Below are 15,450 nucleotides of genomic sequence, written 5' to 3' on the forward strand. Positions count from 1 at the left end.
GCAGCCACTGCACTCCAGTCTGGGCGACAGAGTGAGAATTCAACTTAAAAAAAAAAAAAAGCCTAAACCCAGACGGGCGCAGCTGTTTACGCCTGTAATACCAGCACTTTGGGAGGCTGAGGTCAGCGACTGCCTGAGCTCATGGGTTCAAAAACAGCCCGGGCAACTTGGCAAGACCTCATCTCTACAATAAATTAGCCGGGTGTGGCACATGCCCATGGTTCCAGCTACTTGGAAGGCTGAGGCAGAAGGATTGCCTGAGCCCAGCAGGTCTAAGCTGCGGTGGCCGTGAGCGTGCCACTGTACTCCAGCCTGGGCGATAGACTGAGATTCCGACTCAAAACAAAAAAGAAAACCTGGTCTCCTTCTGCCTCTCTAATAAAGGTGCTCAGTGGTGACAGAAGCCCTAGGGGCAGGGAAGCATGTATGGAAGCAGAGACATAACTAGATAGAAAGGGACAAAATGCCCTCTGAAAGTCAACCCACAGAACTGACAGAAATCTAACTGGGAGTAGGAGGGGAGGGCAGGGCAGAGGACAGGATGGGGAGAGTTCTGCTGGAGACCCTACACAACTACCCCCTAGCTGATGAGCTAAAATGAGACCTTATCCTGTAAAAAGGTGATCTAGGGAAATCTCTTACCAGGCTCTGGACCATAGCAGGGGCGAAGGGGCAGGGAGTTAGGCCGAGGGGACTCAGGGGGAACTGCTCCTCGCCCCAGGGGACAGGGAAGACATCTTCGAAGGCGGCTCAGGAAGTCTGTTGGCTCCTCTTGGGCAGAACTCCTGGGGAAGCGGAGCTCAGAGAGTGACTGACCCCAGAGATCCCTTGGGAGCAGTACTTACCCTCCCACCCTGGCTGGGGACCTCTCTCTGCAACCCCAAGGACCGAGAATAAAGCAAGATATAAGAAGAGGAGACAGATTGAGACCAAGCAGGAAGAATCAGGGAGGACCCACCCCAAATGCTGGCCCCTGGGAAAGAAGGGCACTTCCTCTTACCTGGGTGGAGTTGAAACAGGGGACCCGGCAGCCCCGCCACGCCTAAGGAAGGCGGCTAGGACTCTCAGCGTGTCTTCCCGGAGCCCCAGCTCTTCCGAGCCTGCCATGGAGGCACCTGTGAGAGAGGGAGCTAGGGGCTGGACTCCAGGGTTCAGTGGGAAGTGGAGGCTTGGGAGCTAGGACTTGTGAATCCCAAGGAAGGAAGGTGTTGAGGGCCTGGGCTTCTGAGTCCTCTGGAGAGCTGGGATCCGGAGCCTCAGACTTTTGAGTCCCCAGAGAGAGAAGAGGGATGAGACTAAGACTCCCTGGTCCTAGAAAAGGGGGAGCTGGGGCCCGAATTCGTGGGTCCAAAGGAGGAAGAGGCTGGGGCCCTGTACTCTGGTGTCTAAGAGAGAAAGAGACTAGAGCCCCAGGCCCCCTGGTTCCCGAGGGAGAAGGGGGCTTGGGGCCCCGACTCCTGGATTCTGAGGGAGGCATATGCCAAGCCATTGACGCCCTTAGAGCAACGGGAACTACTAATCCCAGCAGGCTTCACGGCAAACACTCCCCTCGGTCCGGGCTTGTTCGTCGCGCAGCCTGATGGGAGGTGTAGTTCCTGCAATCTGACTCCGGGGACTCTTGAGGACCCTGAAAGCTTGATACCAGGGGAAGCAGAACTGGGGTGCCCACTCCTGAATCCCAGCCCCTCCCCTTCCCTCCTTACTCTAGCCCTCGCCAACATCCCGCTGACCTGGTCCGGGGCCCCGCCGCTGCCGCCGCCGTCTCCTCCACTCAACTCGTAGGAACTTTTCTTTATTATTCAACTTTCCCGCGCCTGCGCACTGGGCCGGGCTGGTAACCGCCCCAACGTAGAAGGGGCGGAGCGCTCGGCGCACGTCTAATTTGCATGTGACGCTCCCAGCATGCCTCTGGCCGGAAAGCCTAAAAAGGGCATGGGGGCGGGGACAGTCCGGGATAACCGGGCCGCCTCTTTGGCTCTGGAGTTTGTAATCTAAAGAATGGTCAAGTTTGTATTTCAAGAAGTCGATCGAAAAGAAAGCCCCGGCGCTCTAAAGCTCAGCTGACGGAAAGAGGGGTGTGCAGTTTCGAGTTTGAGTGCTACCCGGAGCCCAAAGACAGGGGTGGCCCCCAACACCTTGCACGCCCAGACTCTCCATCGCAGGTAATGCGGAAGAGCCGGGACTGGAGTTGGTGGCCTCCGGGAGTGAGGAACGGGATTAAGGATGGGTCCGCATGATCGTGGCAAGGGAGGCTGTGTTCTCCGGGGAACGTGAAGCGCAGAGGAAGCTGACAGTGGCCGGCGCTGGAGGTTGGCTACAGAAAAGCTGCGGGAAAAGGGAGGGAGGAGGCGCCTGCACTGAGGGCATCTCGGGGTAGAGGGAAAGAGTGGACTCCGCAAATGGGAGGCAGTTCACTCTAGAAGCTTGGGGCGTGCCCAGGAGGAGGGAGGCTGTCTGGGAGAATTGTGGATGGGGGTCTACGTTGGAAAAGGGTGGGGTATCTTCTGTCGGGGGACTGTGGAAGGAGGTCTACACTGAGGTGGGTGCAGGAAGTAGAGGTTTGCACGTGAATACGACCAGGGAAAGGGCTTTACCCTGAAAGTGAGGCTACCTGTTTTTGATGATGCGGAGGAGGGAGGAGTCCGCCCTGGCGAAACTGAGGGATAGAAGTCTGCGCTGAAGACGCTGGGAAGGGTCTGCAAGGTATATGGGAGGGAGTCCTCGCTGGAGGATGGGAAGAGGAAGTTTCCTGTCTGTGCCCCAGGAAAATATGGGTGAAGAACCTGCGCCGTGACCCGTAAGAGAGAGGTCTGGGTGCGGAAACCCCAGGCCAGGTGGGTCCGGGAGGCCTCCCACGCCTAGGAACTGCCCTGTGCGCGCAGGCCGGACCATGGCAACCTCAAAGCCGCGGATCCTGCCCTGGCTGGTGTCGCAGCTGGACCACGGGCAGCTGGAGGGCGTGGCCTGGGTGAACGAGAGCCGCACGCGCTTCCGCATCCCTTGGAAGCACGGCCTGCGGCAGGACGCACAGCAGGAGGACTTCGGAATCTTCCAGGTGCGCGAGCCCCCGGGCGCGGGAAACCGAGGGGGCGGGGCCAGGAAGTCAGAGTCGGAGCGTGGCGGACGGACTCGCACCAGGGCTGGTGGGTGGAGTTACAGCGGGAGGGGCGGGGCCAACAGGCCCGGCGGGCTGGGGATGGTGGGAGCAGGCGGGGTTGGAGCGGCCGGGTTTTGGCCATAGAACCGGGAGAGCGGGGTTAGAACGCGAGGGGAATACTTGCTGGGGGACTTTCCGCGGGGGAGGGGGGAGGGGCAGGGCTCTTGGTTGTAGGATTCTAGGGGTGGCTCTTGGAGCATTAGAGACGAGACTTAGAGCCCCGAAGTTGAGGTTACTAACAGTGGGAAGGGCGGGGTTATCACAGAGAGTGCCCTGGGGCAGGCGGTGACGGGTTAGACACCAAGCAGGACCTGGAAGTCTGGCTTAGAAAATGTTTTTGAAACCCGGAGATGGGTGGTGGAGTTGGGTGGGAGGGAGGAGTTTGGGGCACAGAGAATCCCGGAATTTGGGGAGGGAAACTTGCGGAGTTGGAACTTGCCAGGGAAAGAGGTTGGTGTTAGGACAGGAGGAGACAGGGTTAGGGCCGCAGGGGTGGGCTCTAAGTCACCCTCCCCCACTATCCTGGGACGGCTGTTGCCCCAGGCCTGGGCTGAGGCCACCGGTGCTTACACTCCCGGGAAGGACAAGCCCGACCTGCCAACCTGGAAGAGGAATTTCCGGTCTGCCCTTAATCGGAAAGAAGGGGTGCGTCTAGCAGTGGACCAGAGCAAGGACCCTCACGACCCACATAAGATCTACGAGTTTGTGACCCCAGGTGTGCCACATCAGGGCTTCACTTGGAGGGCTGGTATCTCAAGGATTCCTGGCACCCCAATTCATCTCACCAGGCTTCTTGACAGGATTTGGGGACTTTTCCCAGTGGGACACCTCTCCAGAAACCAGTGGCCGAGGCAGTACCTCTGATATCCAGGTGAGAATGCACCCGACCCTCCTGTCCCTCAGTGTCTGCCCTGTCTCCATGGGCCTTGTCCTCTCCCTCTGGACCATCACCCATCTGCTGGTCTCGAACCCGTGAACTCAGGCAGTCCACTCACCTCGGCCTCCCAAAGTGCTGGAATTACAGGCTGAGCCACCAAGCCGAGCCCCTGCCCTGAACTTGCTTGTGTAGAGCCTGGGGTTGGAACTGCCCCCTGCCATTATAGCACCCAGGTTCTTTAGAGTAGTTGTCCCCAACCTTTTTGGCATCAGGGACCAGTTTTGTGGAAGGCAATTTTTTCACAGTCTGGGGGGGTGGTTTCAGGATGATTCAAGGATATAACATTTATTGTATATTTTATTTCTAATATTATTACATTGTAATACATAATGAGACAATTATATAACTCACCATTAAAAAAGGGAGGGCCGATAGAAGTGGTAATAACGGGCAGGCCATGCATAGACTAAAGTAAGTGTCAGATTCTGACTTAAAGCCTGCCACCAGATGCAGCTGTTCAATTAAAGTACATCAACTCACCTGCCACTCACTGATATGGTTTTGATATGAGTCTGCAAGCAATTATTATGGTCTCTGTGCAGTCAAACCTCACTGTTAATGTTAATCTGTATTTGCAGCTGCTCCCTTGCGCTAGCATCACTGCCTCAGCTCTACCTCTGATCATCAGGCATTAGATACTCATAAGGAACATGCAACCTAGACCCCTTGCATGCACAGTTCACAATAGGATTCACGCTCCTCTGAGAATATAATGCCACTGCTGATCTGACAGGAGAAGGAGCTCAGGCAATAATGCGAGCAATGGGCAGCGGCTGTCAATGCAGATGAAACTTCATTAGTTCGCTCACCTGCTCACCCATCCACCCACCCGCCACTTACCTCCTGCTGTGTAACCCAGGTCCTAACCGGCCACAGTCTGTGAACCCAGGGTTGGGGACCCCTGCTTTAGCGCATCTATTTTGCCACTGGTGCCCACGGCTGGCTCTTTCCCCAGACTGGAAGCTCCTTGAGGGCAGAGCTCAGGTCTGACTCCTCCCCGTGTCCCCACCTGGTCCATATGAAGTCTCTGGAAAAGGCTGTTGAAATGCCCAGCTTAGCCAGGCTCGGTGGCTCAGCCTGTAATCCTGTGCCTTTGGGAGGCTGAGGTGAGTGGATTGCCTGAGCCCGCGGGTTCGAGACCTGCCTGGGCAACCTGGCGAGACCTCATCTCTACAATAAATCAAAAATCAGCCAGGCATGATAACACGTGCCTATAGTTCCAGCTACTTGGAAGGCTGAGGCGGAAGGATCGCTGGAACCCAGCAGGTCGAGGCTGCGGTGGCTGGGAGCGGCCACTGCACTCCAGTCTGGGCGACAGAGTGAGACTCCAACTCAAAAAAAAAAAAAAAAGAAATGCCCAGCTTTCTTTATTTTTCCTCCAGGAAGACATTCTGGATGAGTTACTGGGTAACATGGCCTTGGCCCCACTCCCAGATGGGCCCTCGGGCCTGACTGTAGCCCCTGAGCCCTGCCCTCAGCTCTTGCTGAGCCCCAGGTCAGACAATCCCGTTCCCTGCTCAAACCTGGGGGCCCCTGAAAATCCACTGAGGCAGCTATTGGTGCCAGAGGAAGGTGAGTGTCAACTGTGGGCTGGGAGGGGCTGAGGCTGGGGCAGCGGCCTCCTCACACTCTCTCAATCTCTCTCCCCCTTCATGCCACTGCTGCCACTGCTCAGCGTGGGAGTTTGAGGTGACGGCCTTCTACCGGGGCCGCCAAGTCTTCCAGCAGACCATCTCACGCCCAGGGGTCCTGCGGCTGGTAGGGCCCGAAGTAGGGGACAAGACGCTGCCTGGATGGCCAATAACACTGCCAGACCCTGGGGTGTCCCTGACAGACAGGGGAGTCATGGGCTACGTGAGGCGTGTGCTGCACTGCCTTGGTGGGGGACTGGCTCTGTGGCGGGCCGGGCAGCAGCTCTGGGCCCAGCGGCTGGGGCACTCCCACACGTACTGGGCCGTGGGCGAGGAGCTGCTCCCCGACAGCGGGCATGGGCCTGATGGTGAGGTTCCCAAGGACAAGGAAGGCAGCGTGTTCGACCTGGGGCCCTTCGTGGCAGGTGAGTGAGACGGGCTTAGCTCTACCAAGTGGAAGCAGTGGGTACAGTGGCTAGGAATTCTGGGCTCAGGCAGTGCAGGACTGGATTCAGACCTTACCCTGCTGCTTGCTGTATAACCTGGGGCAAAGGGCTTGGCTGCTCTGAGCCTATCAAATCCAAGGACAGTCTCTTCTCTTTTCCTGCCTGAGCTGGTGTGAGATGGGGCCCAGTGCACAGAAGGTGCTCAGGGAATTAGCTGCCATTGTCATTATAATTAATGATGATGGATAGACAAAAGTAGCAGAAAGACAGACAAAGGGTTTCGCTGTCCAGTGATAAGAAGTGGCCTGTATTTGCACTGCCCAGTATGGTAGCCACCAGCCACAGGTGAAGTGAGCACAGCTGAGGAAGTGAGCTTTTCATATGATTCCATTTAATTAGTTACAGTCTCATTCCAAATAGCCACATGTGGCTTATGATTGGACAGTGTAGCCCTAGGGGATTAAGGAACAGGAAACGCCTGCCACCTTCTACCTGGGATCACTGACTAATGGGATCCCCTCTTTGGGGCCCATCTTCCCATCCTGAGTGCTGGGGCTCTAGGTGGGGGGGTGGGAGGAGGCTATCTTCCAGCCCCACTCTGATGAGAGGAGGAACATGAACAGAACCATGGGGACTGTCCCTAAACAAGCAGTCCCTGGTCATTGTGGCAGAAGGCCTTTGGTCAGGGGAGCTGGTGGGGATATGATGGGTTTGGGGGTGGTGGAGGGTCTTCTTCCCAACCCTGACTAGGCTCCTGGGCCCCCAGATCTGATTACCTTCATAGAAGGAAGTGGACGCTCACCACGCTACACCCTCTGGTTCTGTGTGGGGGAGTCGTGGCCCCAGGACCAGCCATGGATTAAGAGGCTCGTGATGGTCAAGGTGCCTGCAGCCCTGGCCCCTGGGACTGAAAGTGGGGGGTCTTACAGAGGGAGGAAGTTGCTCTCAGAGCTACGGCTTCCAGAAGCCATCTGAGAAACCACCACTTCCAAGAGTCTCGGCACTGACCAGCTCCTCGTCCCCAGAAGCTTCTGGGTGTCCTGTGGCCCCACCCCCAACCTGTTTTATACCTTCTACACCATGTGGAGGAGAGCTGGTTCCAGGTTCCAACAGCCTTTTTGAGGGTCCAGATCACAACCTGCCCAGCCCTGACTACTGGGAACCCTTCCTGCAGCCTCAGTCCTAAGAACCCTGGCCTCCTGTTGGTAACTGTGAGGAAAACTACAACTCCCAGTAGCCCTGGGCCTGGGGTTCATCCTGGGTGAGAGTGGGGGCTGCTGGGAGTTGTAGTCCTCCTGGCCACCACTCCTGCCTCAGTGGATTGCTTGGGTGTCTTCCCCCACAGGTGGTGCCCACGTGCCTCAGGGCCCTGTTGGACATGGCCCGACTCGGGGGGGCCTCCTCACTGGAGAACACCGTGGACCTGCACATTTCCAACAGCCAGCCCCTTTCCCTCACCTCTGACCAGTACAAGGCCTACTTGCAGGACTTGGTAGAGGACATGGATTTTCAGGTCACTGGGGAGGCCTGAGTCCTCGCTTTCTCATGGGCGCAGGCCCTTAACACGTCATCTCAACCAATAAACTGCTTCCTGCTGTGGTCACCGCTTTTGTGTGTCTGGTGTTGGGTGCACCCTGACTCAAGCTGGTGGTTATTCCTGCTTGGGGTCTCGGTTTTACCCATCTGTGCAGCCACCCACAGCTCAGGTGCTCAATGTATGAGGACCAGGCACTGCAGGGGGTAGCTGACACTTGTCACCTCCCACTTCTCAGGGACCTGATGAGGGGGTGACGGGCACCCCCATTTTACAGACCAAGACTCTGAGACTTGGAGAAGCACAAAGGTTGCAAAACGGGACAAAGACTGGTCAGAGTCCAGGTGAGCCCTTGCCTCACCTACAAGCAGAGACAGACATCTCTTCTTCCTGGGCCTCAGACTCTCCCTAAGTGGGGCTGGAGGCAGCAGCTGTAAAGGGGCTCTGTGGCCAACCTGGAACCTGAGACCTGCCTGCCTAGTAGCCCTGGGCACTGTCTTCTCTCCCCGCTGGGCCTCAACTCTAGGTAACTGGACTGACAGAAGCCAGCACAGCCCTGACTCACCCTGCGGCCCATGCTGCTCTGTGCCTCAGTTTCTCTCTCAGGAGAGTGAATTTACAGCATTCCAGCCTCTCAGGGCTGCTGAAAAGGGAATCCAACTCAAAGGGGGACAGGGATCCTGCTTCTGGGAGCAATTCCAAGGTAAATGGCAGCCAGGTTCCCTGAGCTCAGAAGACATTGATGGTGTGGGGCCTGGAACTCCTACTACCCCGTCACCAGCACATTCTACCAACAGTTTACTACCTATCAGATGTCATTCTAAGTGCTCCACCTGCCTTGTTTAATCTTCACCACACCCACTTTACAGATAAGGAAACAGGCCATTGCTCTAAGTCTGTGGTCTCCCTGCTTCCTGGGTGTCCCTCCTTGCCTTGGGCTCAGGCAAGCTTCCTGGGTGTCCCTCCTTCCCAACTTATCTCTGAAAAGAAAGGGCTCAAATCATGGGGCTCAGGGGTAACATTTCATGAAACCTTTAATGAAATCGGGGAAGGGGCACGAACAGAGGGAGGGGCACTGGGGACAGGCTGGGCCAGGGAGATGGGCATGGGCTGGGTGGGGCAGGGGGCTCTCCTCTCCCCCACAGCAACCTTCCCCCAATCATCCCACTGATGGGGGAGGGAAGTGGGGAGGTGGAGCCATAAATATGTCCAGAATTTCAAAGAGGCAAGGGATGAAAGGGTGGCTGAGACTCTCAGAGAGGGGGCAAGGGCAGGCCCGGGCCGCCCTTGTCGGGGGGCCCTGGCTCCTTAGGCGGCCTTGGGGGCCCTGGGGGGTCTCCTGGCTTGCGGCCGTGCTTGCGGAAGTAGCGGTAGCGCTGGACGTAGGCCCGCACCAGGTTGCTCACCTTCACTGGGTTGATCTCCCCGCTTTTGCTGTGGCAGATCTGGGAGGCCAGGGGGAACTAGAGTCACCTCTAGGCTCCCGGAGCCCCCTCCACCCTGGACCGTGGAGTGCAGCTTGGAATGGGAGCTGCTCCCTTGACAACATGCCATTTGTCCCCCTTGATGCCAGAACAGCCCAGGAGGCCTTGAGGGACCCTATCACCCTCCTTGCCTCCCACAGTGACCTGTGTCCTGTCTCCCCATCTGTACAATCTGTCTCTACAGTCTCTCTCCGTCTGATCCCCTGCCTGTTTGTCCTGTCTCTCTGTCCCCGTGCCCACCTTGTGGACAGCCTTCCTCAGGATGTCCTTGTACTCCTCCTTGGTGATGTCCTTCTTCTGATAGTAGGGCTTGATGGCCAGCTTCACCTCCTCCACCGCCCGCTCCTGCGTGTGCAGCTTCTTCAGATACTGGAGGGGTGGTGACAGGGTGGGAAGAAGGGACAGCAAGGGCTGGATGAGTGCCTGCAGGACTGCCGGCCTCCACACACCTCTACCTGCCAGCTTAGCCACTCTGACCATGCAGCCACTCTGAGAGGTAGAAGTCCTGATTGGGGTCTGCCCTGTACTCCCCTAGCTGAAACCATACCACAGGCCAGCCTTAGGCCTCTGAATATCACTGAACATCTCTAGGCTAGACCCTGAGTTGTCCCAGGTCTGGCCGTGACCAGGACACATGTGTCCCCTGCCCTCACAAAGTTCATGTGCTGGTGAGAAGACAGGTGTTTGTCAGGCAACTATAATGGTGTTTCATCAGACTGAAAGGACTCATTCTGACTAGCAGGAACACTTCAGAAGGCCTTCTCGCCACTGAGTGAGAGGTCTGTCTGGGCTTCTACAGCACTGCTTTGGCTCCCGAGTGGATAGCATTGGCAGTGGGGCTGAGGGTCACTCGGGAGAACAAGGGGTGGGAGCGGAGCTCTGGGGCACATATGTACTGGAATCTTGGTCTGCCACTCTATGGCTCATTTGAAAAATGAGACAGTACCCACAGGGAGGACCGAAGCAATGCACAGGGAGAACACACCACAGGATGGCAAGAGCAAGGGACCAGTCAAGGGGCGCTGCAACAGTTCTGAGGGTGATGGCTGTGGGGATGAAAAGAAGGGGACAGGACAGGGAACAGAGCAGAGATCCTCCCCAGGGTTGGACAGGACAGCTGCATCCCCTGCCTCAAGTGAGTATCTGCAAGAGCAGATAGACAGGAACTCGCCAGCAGGAGGGCCAGCTGGGACCAGAGAACAGGCCTCTGCCCGGCACTCGGGAGAGTCCCGGAGCACTACCTCGGGGGAGGCTGCCTTCCCAACCCAGGTGACTGTTCCCTGTGCCCCACAGAAAGTGGCAGCAGGTCAAATGAGTCCTGGGAAGGGCAGGGCACTATGGCTAACAGACTCCAGGGGCAACATCAATGACACTATGATGAGAAGGCAAACTGATGAGCTACTGAACCGGGAGGGCCACAGTCCACCTGAGACTCCTCAGGAGGGTCTCCAGCAGAAGTGGGTCTCTAAAGAGACACAGCAAGAGGAAGCCTGCTCCCCACCACCCACCTCAGATGTGGCAATGGAGGAAAGAAGGTACACAACAGGCCAAGGCGGCCTAATAGGCAGAGCAGGAGGCCTGTGACTGGCTATAGTGTCCCCACTGTTCCATATGCCATGAATAATGAGTCTGAGCTGGACCTTGCCTCTGGGGTCCATGTGAGGATTTCTGTGGGGTTTATGGGCTTTCCCTCTGGTACCACACACGTGGTGTGCAAGGGGTGGGTGACAGGACGGTCTGGGCTGGTGGGAAGGAAGACCATCTCAACCCGACCACAGGAAAGCAGGCCTGAGGCCCGGAAGTAGGAGCCAGATACAACAGCTGAATCAAAACCCATGTGTGCATTTGCCCAGCATCCATGCTTCCCTCCTCCTTAGCTCCTTTGGAAAACCACCCTCCCTAACATCTTTTGAATAAAAAAAATTTAGCCAGGTTCAATGGCTCAGCTTATAATCCCGTGCTTTGGGAGGCCGAGGTAAGTGAATTGGCTGAGCCCGCGGGTTCGAGACCCACCTGGGCAAACTGGCAAGACCTCATCTCCACAATAAATCAAAAATTAGCTGGGTGTGGTAGCATGTGCCTGTAGTTCCAGCAACCTGGAAGACTGAGGCGGAAGGATCGCAGGAGCCCAGCAGGTCGAGGCTGTGGTGGCTGGGAGCGGCCACTGCACTCCAGTCTGGGCGACAGAGTGAGACTCCAACTCAAAAAAAAAAAAAGAAGTAGAGCTTAACTTCCCTCTTCGTAAGTGTGTGCTGGATTTAATTATTCTCTTCTAATGAATAGAGTGGTAGAAGCTATGCTGTACAGTGTCCAAGATTAGGACTTCAAGACCCTGTGGCTCCTCCTTGCTTTCTCTTGAAATCACTTGCTTGGGGACGCCACACAGTAGCTGTCATGTGGTGAGGAAACTCAAGCAACCCTGTGTGAGGTCTACTTGACAAGGAACTGAGGCATCCAGTCAACAGTCATGGAATGAGCCATCTTGACAATGGATTGTGCAGCCGCAAATTTTTAGACAGCTGCCACCTGGCCAACATCCTGATCACACCCAATAGACCCTCGGCCAGTACCACTCAGCTCAAAATAAATAAATAAATAAATAAATAAATAAATAAAATAAAATAAATTTTTTTTTGAGTCTGAGTCTCACTCTGTCGCCCAGACTGGAGTGCAGTGGCCGCTCCCGGCCACCGCAGCCTCGACCTGCTGGGCTCCAGCAATCCTTCCGCCTCAGTCTTCCAAGGAGCCGGAACTACAGGCAAGCGCCACCACACCTGGCTAATTTTTGATTTATTGTAGAAACGAGGTCTCGCCAAGTTGCCTGGGTGGGTCTCGAACACATAGGCTCAGGAAATCCACTTGCCTCGGCCTCCCAAAGTGCTAGGACTACAGGTTGAGCCACCGAGGCCAGCCTAAAATAAATTTTTAAAAATTAGAAATAAATAAAATAAAATGAAACCACCCTCCCTCACAGAGAGGAAGAGGGCAAGAGCAACAGAGAACCAAGGGGTGGACTGTAGTGGGGGTGTTTGAAGGGTGGATGTGTGTGGGGTATATGTACACACATGTAAGTGATCATCTTCTAAACCCACCCAGCACACACTCCCCATTCACCTGCTTGAGGGAGAGTTTAGTTCCTGACAATCTCATCACTTTGGCCTCCAAGTCCCCATCCACGTGCCCGTCTCTGCCATTCCCCTTGGACTCCTGCACCTCCCTATCTGTGCTCTCTACAAAACTGTCCCCATCAACCCACCTCTCCCAAGGCCAGCTCACCTTATCTGTGTCCCCACGTCCCTCGGAGCTGCTGCTGCCCTCTCTCTTGTCAGATGTGGCAGCCAGCCCGGTGGGGGTGGGAGGGGTAGAGCCACAGCCTCCCAGGGGGAGGCTACCAGGAAGCAGGTAGCTGGAAGGGCCAGGGGGCAGACCCAGAGAGGTGGGCACAGGAGCTGGGGTCACCCCCAGACCTGAGGGTGGCTTTCTGTGACTGAGGATCTGTGGGAAGAGGGTGGAGGAATGATGAGCCAGAGGGAGTTGGGGGAAGGAACCTGCACCGCACCACCCCCTACTGTTCCCACCCTGACTTCCCAACAGTCCCAGGGCAACAGACTCCTCTTCTGACTGGTACCTTGCCCCAAGGACAGCTAGGAGTGGAGTTCCTCTCCTAACCCGAGGCAATGGACAAACAAGGGGTTGCGGGGACTCTCCCCCAGGGGAGCCCACCTGGTTGGTGGCCTGAATCAGCTCCTGGGCCTTTGCACGGCTTGCCAGGTTGGCTTCTTCCATCTTGAAGAGAAGTGCAGTCACTATGGGAGGCAGAGAGATGACAACACAGAGGTGGGGGAGAGGTGACAGGAAAGGGGATGGTGAACTGCACCCAGCCATATGCTGCCTGCTGCTTCTCCCACCCTGGGCCCCAGGACACGCCACCAGGCTTTACGCTCAAAATTGGGTGAAGGGAGCCTTGGCCAATAAGAAAACCACCTGCGCCTGAGCCCGCGGGTTCGTGACCCTACTGGGCAACTTGGCGAGACCTCATCTCTACAATAAATTTAAAAAAAAATTAGCCGGGCGTGGTAGCGCACGCCTGTAGTTCCAGCTACTTGGAAGGCTGAGGCAGAAGGATTGCCGGAGCCCAGCAGGTCGAGGCTGCGGTGGCCGGGAGCGGCCACTGCACTCCAGTTTGGATGAGAGTGAGACTTCAACTCAAAAAAAAAAAAAAAAAGAAAAAGAAAACCACCTGCACACTGAATGTTCTTGGGGCTCAAAGTGTGTGTGGGGAGGAGAGGCCAGGGTCATTCAGCAATGAAGTGGTGGAGTGACGTTCCGTCTCCTGACCACATTGCCAATCCCAGCCTCTGTTCCCACCTTTGCAGTCTGGTAGAGGCTACCGCCATTCCAAGGCAGGGATCCTCAACCCTCAGGGCTGCGGACCTGGGTCACACAGCCGATGAGCGGCGCGGGTGAGTGGCGCTCCACCTTCCATCAGATCAGTGGAGACAATATACTCTCATAGGAGCGTGAGCCCTGTTGTGAACTGCCCACGCAAGGGATCCAGGCTGTGCACTCCTAATGAAAACCTACTGCTTGATGCTTCCTCCACCCTCCAGTTCATCGGTTCATGGGAAAATTGTCTTCCACAAACCCGGTGGCTGATGCCAGAAAGATTGGGGGACCACGGCCTTAAGGGACACAGCACCCTGCTCAAGTCATTCTTTCTGGTTCCTCTACCCTAGTCTTGCTCCAGGGAAATCCCAGAATGCAGTCCCTTCCTCTAGGCTGTGCTGGCCACCACCTGCTCCCATCAGCCCTGCTCCCTTCCATACACCCAGATACCTAAAAGCCTTTGGGACAGACCTTGACTGACCCCCTAGTCCACGACTCTAGATCCCTACCCCTTCCAGGGCATCCTTGCTGCCACCAAGCCTGCACCCATCCGTCCCCACGTTTTCCAATCCTGTCTCATCTGCCCCAGCACCCACGCCTCCTCAGGGAACACTCACAGGCTAGGACACCGCTGGTGGTGCAGTCCACACCAGCCGGCAGGTTCCAGGGCATGGGTGGGGGCAGCGTGGGCAGCTGGGAGACGCGGGGAGCCGGGCCGTCCTCCGCCCCGGAGTCGCCGGCTGTGGACCCCGCGCTGGGGGCAGTGCTTGGGGCGGCTGCAGCTGTGCTGGTGGCCGTGGTGGTGGCAGGCTGCTGTTCCTCCTCCTCCTCCTCTTCCTCCTCCTCCTCTTCTTCCTCTTCCTCCTCCTCTGCCCCACCCCGGACCCCGGCCTCCTCTGCGGCCTCCTCGGGCAGGAAGGAGACCTCAGGTGTCTTGCAGCTGCTGTCCACGGTCTGTGAGTCAGGAGTGAGTGCAGGGGGCGGAGGGGCCACCTTGGGGGGCGGGGTGCTAGGGACCTTGGCTGCCCGCTCCTCCCCGGACCAGGAGGTCTCCTCGGCCCCCTTGGCTCCCGCTGCCTGGCTGCAGCTATCCGCCTTGGACTTCTTCAGCGACCCGGGGCCGCCACTGCCCCCGCTGCCACCTCCGCTGCGGATCTTTTTCCTGGTCTTGGATGGCTTGGTCTTTCCCTTGGTCCCCTTGGTTTTCTTGGCCCCAGCCTTGGCTTTGACCTTGGTCTTTTTGGGCTTGGTGCTGCCCGGAGCTGCTCTGGCCACCTCGGCTGGGGCCCGCTCGTCGGGCTTGAGGAAGGGGGAGCGGCTCTCGCGGTCGCGGCTGAACTTGACCGCGATGGAGCCCAGGCCGGCGGACGCGGCATCCTTGGCCGGCGTGGTGCTGCTGACGCCCTCGCGGATCAGCACCGCCACCTTGGACTGCAGCTTCACCTTCCGGGAGGAGCAGGACGAGGACGAAGACGAGGAGCCCGAGCCGCTGCTGACCGGGGGCTTTGGCGGGGGCCCTGAGGGAGGCGCCGACTCCTTGGGGGGCCGGGCCTTCTTGGATGACCTGTCTCTGTCCCTGTCTCTGTCCCTGTCCCGATCCCGGTCCCCCCCATCCAGCGCCTTGCGACGAGACCCCTTCTCCCGGGAAGAGGAGGAGGAGGAGGCGGCCCCGGAGCGGCGCCGGTCCTTCTCGCTGCTCTTGCCGCCCCGCTCGTCGCTCAGCCCCTCCGAGTCGTAAAGGACCTCGCGCTTGGGCGAAGCGGGGGGGCCCGGAGAGGGCCCTCGGGGGTCGGGCTTGTCCAGCCGGCCCACCGTGATGGTCCGCTTGATGGCGAAGAGGTCGTGGTCCGTGAGGTCCTGGATGGAGGGCGGCAC

At 57.5% G+C, this 15,450-nt stretch overlaps 3 protein-coding genes across 7 annotated transcripts in view; 1 reads left to right on the top strand and 2 right to left on the bottom strand.

The window, feature by feature from the left end:
* Positions 1–1,825, bottom strand: part of BCL2L12 (BCL2 like 12) — a 7,472-nt gene extending 5,647 nt beyond the window's left edge. The window contains exons 1-3 of the mRNA XM_008048404.2: positions 1,731–1,825; positions 1,001–1,115; positions 643–785 (exon numbers count right to left, since the gene is read on the bottom strand). Of these exons, the coding sequence (XP_008046595.1) occupies positions 643–785; positions 1,001–1,107 (250 nt within the window). The 5' untranslated portion in view covers positions 1,108–1,115; positions 1,731–1,825. The remainder of the gene's footprint in view (positions 1–642; positions 786–1,000; positions 1,116–1,730) is intronic.
* Positions 1,826–1,914: 89 nt separating this feature from the next.
* Positions 1,915–7,774, top strand: IRF3 (interferon regulatory factor 3). Of its 5 annotated transcripts, none has more exons than XM_021707691.1 (8): positions 1,915–2,309; positions 2,883–3,055; positions 3,701–3,872; positions 3,958–4,028; positions 5,477–5,666; positions 5,770–6,150; positions 6,938–7,053; positions 7,517–7,774. In XM_021707691.1, the coding sequence occupies exons 1-8, from the start codon at positions 2,234–2,236 to the stop codon at positions 7,700–7,702; spliced, it is 1,365 nt and encodes a 454-aa protein (XP_021563366.1). In that variant the 5' UTR covers positions 1,915–2,233; the 3' UTR covers positions 7,703–7,774. The 5 variants fall into 5 exon arrangements, with proteins under 5 accessions (XP_021563366.1, XP_008046593.1, XP_021563367.1 ...); XM_008048402.1 differs by having other exon boundaries at positions 1,915–2,162; XM_008048403.2 differs by having other exon boundaries at positions 1,936–2,162; positions 3,740–3,872.
* Positions 7,775–8,726: 952 nt separating this feature from the next.
* The window catches only part of SCAF1 (SR-related CTD associated factor 1), a 13,130-nt gene continuing 6,406 nt past the window's right edge, over positions 8,727–15,450 (bottom strand). The window contains exons 7-11 of the mRNA XM_008048406.1: positions 14,193–15,449; positions 12,913–12,995; positions 12,466–12,684; positions 9,430–9,558; positions 8,727–9,150 (exon numbers count right to left, since the gene is read on the bottom strand). Of these exons, the coding sequence (XP_008046597.1) occupies positions 8,959–9,150; positions 9,430–9,558; positions 12,466–12,684; positions 12,913–12,995; positions 14,193–15,449 (1,880 nt within the window). The 3' untranslated portion in view covers positions 8,727–8,958. The remainder of the gene's footprint in view (positions 9,151–9,429; positions 9,559–12,465; positions 12,685–12,912; positions 12,996–14,192; position 15,450) is intronic.

Source organism: Carlito syrichta, unplaced genomic scaffold (assembly GCF_000164805.1).
Source record: "Carlito syrichta isolate Samal-C Ts95f unplaced genomic scaffold, Tarsius_syrichta-2.0.1 Scaffold123410, whole genome shotgun sequence".
NCBI lineage: Eukaryota > Metazoa > Chordata > Mammalia > Primates > Tarsiidae > Carlito > Carlito syrichta.